Below are 9,773 nucleotides of genomic sequence, written 5' to 3' on the forward strand. Positions count from 1 at the left end.
GAGTGCTGTGATAAACATTGGGGTACACGTGTCTCTTTCAATTTTGGTTTCCTCAGTGTGTATGCCCAGCAGTGGGATTGCTGGGGTGTATGGCAGTTCTATTTCCAGTTTTTTAAGGAATCTCCACACTATTCTCCATAGTGGCTGTACTAGATTGCATTCCTACCAAGAGTGTAAGAGGGTTCCCTTTTTCCACACTCTCACCAGCATTTATTGCTTGTAGACTTTTGGATCGTAGCCATTCTGACTGTCATGAAATGGTACCTCATTGTGGTTTTAATTTGCATTTCTCTGTTAATGAGTGATATTGAGCATCTTTTCATGTGTTTGTTAGCCATCTGTATGTCTTCTTTGGGGAAATGTCTATTTAGTTCTTTGGCCCATTTTTTGATTGGGTCGTTTATTTCTGGAATTGAGCTATAGGTGTTGCTTGTATATTTTTGAGATGAGTTGTCAGTTGCTTCATTTGCTATTATTTTCTCCCATTCTGAAGGCTGTCTTTTCAACTTGCTTATAGTTTCCTTTGTTGTACAGAAGCTTTTAAGTTTAATTAGGTCCCATTTGTTTATTTTTGCTTTTATTTCCAATATTCTGGGAGATGGGTCATTGAGGATCCTGCTGTGATGTATGTCGGAGAGTGTTTTGCCCATGTTCTCCTCTAAGAGTTTTATAGTTTCTGGTCTTACATTTAGATCTCTATTCCATTTTGAGTTTATTTTGGTGTATGGTGTTAGAAAGGGTTCTACTTTCATTGTTTAACAAGTGGCTGACCAGTTTTCCCAGCACCACTTGTTAAAGAGATTGTCTTTTCTCCACTGTATATTCTTGCCTTCTTGTTCAAAGATAAGGTGTCCATGCATGAATGGATTTATCTCTGGGCTTTCTATTTTGTTCCATTGATCTATATTTCTGACTTTGTGCCAGTACCATACTGTCTTGATGAGTGTGGCTTCGTAGTAGAGCCTGAAGTCAGGCAGGTTGATTCCTCCAGTTCCATTCTTCTTTCTCAAGATTACTTTGGCTATTCGAGATTTTTTGTATTTCCATACAAATTGTGAAATTATTTGTTCTAGTTCTGTGAAAAATACCGTTGGTAGCTTGATAGGGATTGCACTGAATCTATAGATTGCTTTGGGTAGTATACTCATTTTCACTATATTGATTTTTCTGATCCATGAACATGGTATATTTCTCCATCTATTAGTGTTCTCTTTGATTTCATCAGTGTTTATATCACCTTGTTTATAGTTTCTTTTGTTGTGCAGAAGTTTTTATTTTTAATTGGATCCCATTTGTTTATTTTTGCTTTTATTTCCAATATTCTGGGACATGGGTCATAGAGGATCCTGCTGTGATGTATGTCAGAGAGTGTTTTGCCTATGTTCTCCTCTAGGAGTTTCATAGTTTCTGGTCTTATGTTTAGATATTTAATCCTTTTTGAGTTTATTTTTGTGTATGGTGTTAGAAAGTGTTCTAGTTTCATTCTTTTACAAGTGGTTGACCAGTTTTCCCAGCACCACTTGTTAAAGAGATTGTCTTTTCTCCACTGTATATTCTTGCCTCTTTTGTCAAAGATAAGGTGTCCCTAGGTATATGCACAGCAATATGTAAGACAAATGCTAATAAGTATGAAAGGGGAAATTAACAATAACACTATAATAGTGGGAGACTTTAATACCCCACTCACACCTATGGATAGAGCAATTAAACAGAAAATTAACAAAGAAATACAAACTTTAAATGATACAATAGACCGGTTAGACCTAATTGATTTCTATAGGACATTTCACCCCAAAACAATGAATTTCACCTTTTTCTCAAGCGCACATGGAACCTTCTCCAGGATAGATCACATCCTGGGCCATAAATCTAGCCTTGGTAAATTCAAAAAAATTGAAATCATTCCAAGCATCTTTTCTGACCACAATGCAGTAAGATTAGATCTCAGTTACAGGAGAAAAACTATTAAAAATTTCAACATATGGAGGCTGAACCACACACTGCTGAATAACCAACAAATCACAGAAGAAATCAAAAAAGAAATCAAAATATGCATGGAAACAAATGAAAATGAAAACACAACAACCCAAAATCTGTGGGACACTGTAAAAGCAACCTAAGGGAAAAGTTCATAGCGATACAGGCATACCTCAAACAACAAGAAAAAAGTCAAGTAAATAACCTAACTCTACACCTAAAGCAACTAGAAAAGGAAGAAATGAAGAACCCCAGGGTTAGTAGAAGGAAAAAAATCTTAAATATTAGGGCAGAAATAAATGCAAAAGAAACAAAGATGACCATAGCAAAAATCAACAAAGCCAAAAGCTGGTTCTTTGAAAGGATAAATAAAATGGACAAACCATTAGCCAGACTCATCAAGAAACAAAGGGAGAAAACTCAAATCAATAAAATTAGAAATGAAAATGGAGAGATCACAACAGGCAACATAGAGATACAAAGGATCATAAGAGACTACTATCAGCTAATAAAATGGACAACGTGGAAGAAATGGACAAATTCTTAGAAAAGTACAACTTTCCAAAACTGGACCAGGAAGAAATAGAAAATCTTAAGAGACCCATCACAAGCACGGAAATTGAAACTGTAATCAGAAATCTTCCAGCAAATAAAAGCCCAGGACCAGACGGCTTCACAGCTGAATTCTACCAAAAATTTAGAGAAGAGCTGGCATCTATCCTACAAACTCTTCCAGAAAATTGCAGAGGAAGGGAAACTTCCAAACTCATTCTATGAGGCCACCATCACCCTAATACCAAAACCTGACAAAGATCCCACAAAAAAAGAAAACTACAGGCCAATATCACTGATGAACATAGATGCAAAAATCCTTAACAAAATTCTAGCAATCAGAATCCAACAACACATTAAAAAGTTCATATACCATGACCAAGTGGGCTTTATCCCAGGGATGCAAGGATTCTTCAATATCTGCAAATCAATCAATGTAATACACCACATTAACAAATTGAAAAATAAAAGCCATATGATTATCTCAGTAGATCCAGAGAAAGCCTTTGATAAAATTCAACACCCACTTATGATAAAACCTCTCCAGAAATCAGGAATAGAAGGAACATACCTCAACATAATAAAAGCTATATATGACAAACCCACAGCAAACATTATCCTCAATGGTGAAAAACTGAAAGCATTTCCCCTAAAGTCAGGAACAAGACAAGGGTGCCCACTCTCACCACTACAATTCAACATAGTTTTGGAAGTTTTGGCCACAGCAATCAGAGCAGAAAAAGAAATAAAAGGAATCCAAATTGGAAAAGAAGTAAAACTCTCACTGTTTGCAGATGACATGATCCTCTACATAGAAAACCCTAAAGACTCCACCAGAAAATTAATAGAGCTACTCAATGAATATAGTAAAGTTTCAGGATATAAAATCAACACACAAAAATACCTTGCATTCCTATACACTAATAATGAGAAAATAGAAAGAGAAATTAAGGAAACAATTCCATTCACCATTGCAACGAAAAGAATAAAATACTTAAGAATATATCTACCTAAAGAAACTAAAGACCTATATATAGAAAACTATAAAACACTGAAGAAAGACATCAAAGAGGACACTAATAGATGCAGAAATATACCATGTTCATGGATCAGAAGATTTAATATAGTGAAAATGAGTATACTACCCAAAGCAAACTATAGATTCAATGCAATCCCTATCAAGCTACCAACGGTGTTTTTCACAGAACTAGAACAAATAATTTCACAATTTGTATGGAAATACAAAAAACCTCGAAAAGCCAAAGCAATCTTGAGAAAGAAGAATGGAACTGGAGGAATCAACCTGCCTGACTTCAGGCTCTACTACGAAGCCACACTCATCAAGACAGTATGGTACTGGCACAAAGACAGAAATATAGATCAATGGAACAAAATAGAAAGCCCTGAGATAAACCCACGTACCTATGGACAACTTATCTGTAGTTTTAAAGGTATTCCCTCTCTCCACTGTCATAAGACAGTGATTATCTTCTTCTATGAATATTTATCTACCACAAGTTACCAAAGTGATTTTCCTAAAATGTCGATTTGCACACAATATATTCTTTAAAGAAAAATCCCTAGTGCTTCCCTGTGGTCTGCAGAAAATAAACCAACCTCCTTGTCTTCTTATATAGATATGCACAATTTAAATGAATTTCCTTTTAAGTCTTAAATCTCAGTCCCTCTCTTTTACATTAAAATCAGGAATTAAATTTTTGGAAGTTTAACATATCATTATTTAATTGCCTTTGCCCAGAAACTTTTCTATTTCACCTTGCTCAAGTTCATTTATGTTTACAAATGTACTTATGAAGTTTTCCCTGATAATTTATATTACTCATCTGTAGAAGCTGCTCTGTCTTTGTAATTTCTACCCTTGTGGCTCAGCTGGTAAAGAATCTGCCTGCGATGTGGAAGACCTGGGTTCAATCCCTGGGTTGGGAAGATTCCCTGGAGAAGGGAGGGGCTACCCACTCCAGTATCCTGGCCTAGAGAATTCTATGGACTGTCCATAGAGTTGCAAAGAGTCAGACACGACTGAGCAACTTTCACTCACTTTATTAAATGGGTTTACCATTTGACATGTTATTAATAGCTCTCTATTTAGCTATTTTTTCCATCAATTACTGTGAGCTCAAGTACAGAAATTATTTAAAATTGGGAATTTTTATAGGGCACAGAGTATATAAAAATTCAATAAGTATTAATTTGATGAATGAATTCTCACTAAGGCATACATAACAAAATATGAATTATCTTTACTCTTGTTTATTTTTATTACAGTTTCCTTGTGAAAAAGTACAATTTTAAAAAACAATTTATAAAAAAAAAACAATTTATGAGTTTAGTAGATATTCAAATGAAGGGGAGAAATAATAATCATTCAAGCCAGAGAAACCATGAGATAAATATGCCACTCGGTTAGACTCTGGACAATTAAGAGTTACTTATATTTCACACTTGAGACTGTGTACTGCAGAGTATCTGATTCTCTCACTAGACATTCCCAAAGATTTCTTTAGTAAATCTGGTATTTTGTTCTGTCTTTCTTAATACATCAGACTGTGTTACCTCTACCAAGTATATATATGTAACATATGCTACTGACTCAAGATAAACAATACATCTCAAACAACAGCCTCAAAGAGTCAGAAGTAAAGTTGGAATATATATGTCTTAAAAACAAATCACATGGAAACCATTATCATTATCCAAAAGGATGTACAGAGAAAGTCACTCCATTCCAAAATCAACAGCCAGACAAAATACAGTCCATCTTCCTGATGTATGTATTTTGATTAGGTTGAAATACATCTTCCAAAGTATATATTCTTCATATATGGGATTCAAACAAATAAAGTCTCTTAAGATTTGAATCATACATGGAATTTAGATAGATGGTAATGATAACAGCAGATGGTAAGCGAGATAACAGATGGTAAGGGAGACAGCAAAAGAGACACAGATATATAGAACAGTGTTTTGAACTCTGTAGGAGAGTGAGAGGGTGGGATGATTTGGGAGACTGGCATTGAAACATGTATAATATCATGTATGAAATGAATCACCAGTCCAGGTTCGATGCATGGATACTGGATGCTTGGGGCTGGTGCACTGGGAGGACCCAGAGGGATGGTACGGGGAGGGAGGTGGGAGGGGGTTCAGGATGGGGAACATGTGCATACCTGTGGCGGATTCATGTTGATGTATGGCAAAACCAATACAATATTGTACAGTAATTAACCTCTAATTAAAATAAATAAATTAATATTAAAAAAAGATTTGAATCAGTGTTTCTCTAAGTTATTATAAAGCTCAGCACTTTCAGAATATAACATTTACATAATTCTATTTTTAGTTAATATAGAATTAAATAAAAATAGTTTTTTTCCCCAGGATCTTCCTCAGAGCTTCTTTGACATCTTTGTTTCTCAGGGAGTAAATCAAAGGATTCAACATGGGAGTAACCAGGGTGTAACACAAGGAGGCCACTTTACTCAGCTCAGGAAATCTGTCAGGGATGACATACATAAAGATGATGGCACCATACAGTACACTCACGACTCCCAGGTGAGAGCTGCAAGTGGAGAAGACTTTCTTTCGCCCCTCAGTGGAGCGTATTTTTAGAACTGTGGATACAATATATATATAAGACACAATAATGACAATTATGGTAGGCAAAATAATAATGCTGCATAGGAAAAAGGATACCATCTTATGAATGTAGAGATCAGAACAAGCAATCCTCTGAAGTGGACGGTCATCACAGTAAAAATGGTCAATGTTTCGAGAAGCACAAAAGGATAAAGTAAATGTCATGATGGTCTGAAGAACTGAGCTGATACAGCCAAAAAAATAGGAACCAGTCACCAACTGAACACAGAGATGTGTTGACATTTGGACAGAATAGAGGAGTGGGTTGCAGATGGCAATGAAGCGGTCATAAGCCATGACTGCCAGGAGAAACCCCTCGGTCACAATAAAGAGGGCAAAGAGAAACAGCTGGGTCACACAGCCTGCATAGGAGATGGACTTTCTCTCAGACCAGAAGTTGATCATAGCCTTGGGTGCAATAACAGATGAATAGAAGAGATCAACGAAGGACAGGTTGCCTAGGAAGAAATACATTGGTGTGTTCAGCCGGGGATCAGTCATAATAATGATCATCATGCCAACGTTCCCTAGAAGGATCATGGCATAGATAAGCAGAAAAAGCAGGAAGAGGAGGATGTGGAACTCTGGGCGGACCCTGAAGCCGACAAGAATGAAGTCAGTCACTTCTGAGTGGTTGCTTGTTTCCCTGTCACCCATGGCAGAAATCTGCTGAGAGGCACAAGGCAAAATAAATGAAACTGTGGCTTTGATTCTAGTGCTGTTAATACTTTCTTAAATGGAGAATTAAATTATTTACTGCTTAATAAGATATTGCATACAAAACAATTTTAATGTCAGAAAGATGCAAGAATTTGAAGTAGATGTCATTATGCTTCTTAAACTGTTATTCTATTAAGCAGTGAAAGATGTTCTTTGGTTATTTTATTTAAATCATAACTGGCAGGGATTTCTGCAAGAAATTAGCCTATTTTATTGCCTAAAATCACTCACATTCTAAATTTCTATTCTTAATATATTTATAGCTAGAGGCTTTCTTCATCTAAAATTGTAGTATGCACATTATCTAAAATAGAAGTATCTCATGTAATCTATGCTACTGCTGCTCAGTCGCTTCAGTCGTGTCCCACTCTGTGCGATCCCATAGACGGCCTCCTACCAGGCTCCCCCATCCATAGGATTCTGCAGGCAAGAACACTGGAGTGGGTTGCCATTTCCTTCTCCAATGTAATCTATATGATAGTGTTTACAGCCCTCATGAGAACGAAGTTAGTGTTTGATTCATTACATGACAGTAGTAAATAAGTTGAAAATATTTTTACCTTATTTTAGCTCAGTATGTTTCATTTTCCTTATTTATGTAGGCCATCTTTGAAAATACAATATAATAGACATTATTGGCATAATTAATAACATCCAAAAATCACTAAGTGAAGATAAAGTTTTCTAATGGAATTTTCAAATATTTTCCTTTTCTCAGGTCAAAGCCATTCTCCCAATATATACATTTTTATTGCCTCATTATAAATATTTCATTTCCATTAACAGTCATTTAAAATATATCACAGTCATTTAAACCTCTTTTTGAGGCAGAGAAAGAAGGTAGTGAATATTCCAATCCTTACACTGCAGTGAATGACTTTCTACCAAGGCTCCATCACTTCAGGAGATCTCACTGTTTAGATAATGCAAGTAAACTTCACTGATATACATAAAGGGAAATTCCTATCCTGAATTCTGTTAAGCCTTAGGTTTTTTAAGATAAATATACTTGGGTAACCATGGATATTTAAAGACCATCGCAACTTGCATCATCCAGAGTCCATGATCATGAGCTAGAGTATGGGTAGTGATGTTTATGATGGTGTTAGTTATTTAAAGCCTGAGAAACCTTCCTCACGATATTTCAGTATTGAATTTTTGCTCATCCTCTGTGATGGATTCCACTGAGAGAGGAGTAATCGTAAAGTCAATTATGATGCCATAAGTGAAGACTCTTGGGCTATTGTCCATGAGGACAGAAGTAACCTTAGGTACAAACAAATAGTCTAATAATAGTCAATAACAAGGGAAAAAGAAAAATTCACTTGAAATTATTACCTATATATCTTGATATAGCTATGTTTCAGGATATGAGAAATTCCCTCTAAATCACAAATTCAAAGACAGATTATGGTTGCTAATGCTGTTCTCCTATATTTAAATACCAAACAGTTAAAAAATATACTGAAGGGAAAGATAACATTCATACAATTAACTTTATATCTTTAGCAAAAATACTTATGATATTAGGCTCTCTATTTAAAAATTCCTTTAAAACTGCAGTGTGACTAAAAGACTATATTAAAATCAGAGACATACTACTCTATTTAGTAAGCCCAACTTGATAAGAGTGTCATTTTTCTAAAATATTTTTATCAGTTAATTTTAATATTATTTTTTAAAAACCAGTTTTTAAATTAAAAATTACGTTTAGAATTTTTCTGGGTTTTTGTAAGTGTATATATAGCAAAAATGATGTGGGACCAGAGCTTCTCTTTTATTATAATTCAGTATTAGTAAAAGCTTAATCAGTTTAGGAAGAGAAGGTTGATTGGATATTTTAAACAGGAAAACACTAAATAAGGTTAGTTAAGGCCTGTTGACTGCAAGGAGATCCAACCAGTCCATTCTGACGGAAATCAGTCCTGAGTGTTCATTGGAAGGACTGATGCTAAAGCTGAAACTCCAATACTTTGGCCAGCTCATGCGATGAGTTGACTCATTGGAAAAGACTCTGATGCTGGAAGGGATTGGGAGCAGGAGGAGAAGGGGACGACAGAGGATGAGATGGCTGTATGGCACCTCCAACTTGATGGACATGAGTTTGTGTAAACTCTGGGAGCTGGTGATGGACAGGGAGGCCTGGCGTGCTATGATTCATGGGGTCGCAAAGAGTCGTACACGACTGAGTGACTGAACTGAAGGCCTGTTGGTCATCTGTATATTTTTTGGAAAAATGGCTATTCAGATCCTCTGCCTGTTTTTCAATCAGGTTGTAGTTTTGTTTGTTTTGTTTTTTTGAAGTTGAATGGCAATAGTTTTTTATATATTTTCGATATCATCATTTTATCAGATATTTTGTTTGCAAATATTTTCTCCTATTCAGTAGGCTACCCTTTCATTATGTTTACAGTTTCCTTCACCCTGCAAAAGATTTTTGGCTTGATGCAGTCCCATTTATTTTTTACTTCTGTTACTCTTGCCAGAGGAAACAGATTGAAAAAAATGCTGCTAAGACTGATGTTAAAGAACATACTGTCTATGGTTTCTTCTAAGAGTTTCATGGTTTCAGATCCTATTTTAAGTTTTAAATCCAATTTGAGTTTATTTTTGTATATGGTATGAGAAAATAAACCAATTTGATTCTTTTGCATGTAGCTATGCGGGTTTCTTCTGAACACCATGTATTGAAGAACCTGCCTTTTCCCCATTGTTTTTTCTTACCTACTTTATTGTAGATTAATTGACAGGAAACCTGGATTTACTTATGGGATCTCTATTCTGTTCCATTGATCTATGTGTCTGTTGTGCCACTACTCTACTGTCTTTGATTAGTTAGCTTTGTAGTATAGTATGAAATAAAGGCT

The 9,773-nt window shown here is 35.5% G+C and overlaps 1 protein-coding gene across 1 annotated transcript; it reads right to left on the minus strand.

Moving 5' to 3' along the window:
• Positions 1-5,901: 5,901 nt before the first annotated feature.
• On the minus strand, positions 5,902-6,873 carry LOC129641516 (olfactory receptor 9K2). Its single transcript, XM_055566215.1, has one exon. The coding sequence runs from the start codon at positions 6,841-6,843 to the stop codon at positions 5,902-5,904; it is 942 nt and encodes a 313-aa protein (XP_055422190.1). The 5' UTR covers positions 6,844-6,873.
• Positions 6,874-9,773: the final 2,900 nt, after the last annotated feature.

This window comes from Bubalus kerabau, chromosome 1, assembly GCF_029407905.1.
Source record: "Bubalus kerabau isolate K-KA32 ecotype Philippines breed swamp buffalo chromosome 1, PCC_UOA_SB_1v2, whole genome shotgun sequence".
NCBI classification, from domain to species: domain Eukaryota; kingdom Metazoa; phylum Chordata; class Mammalia; order Artiodactyla; family Bovidae; genus Bubalus; species Bubalus kerabau.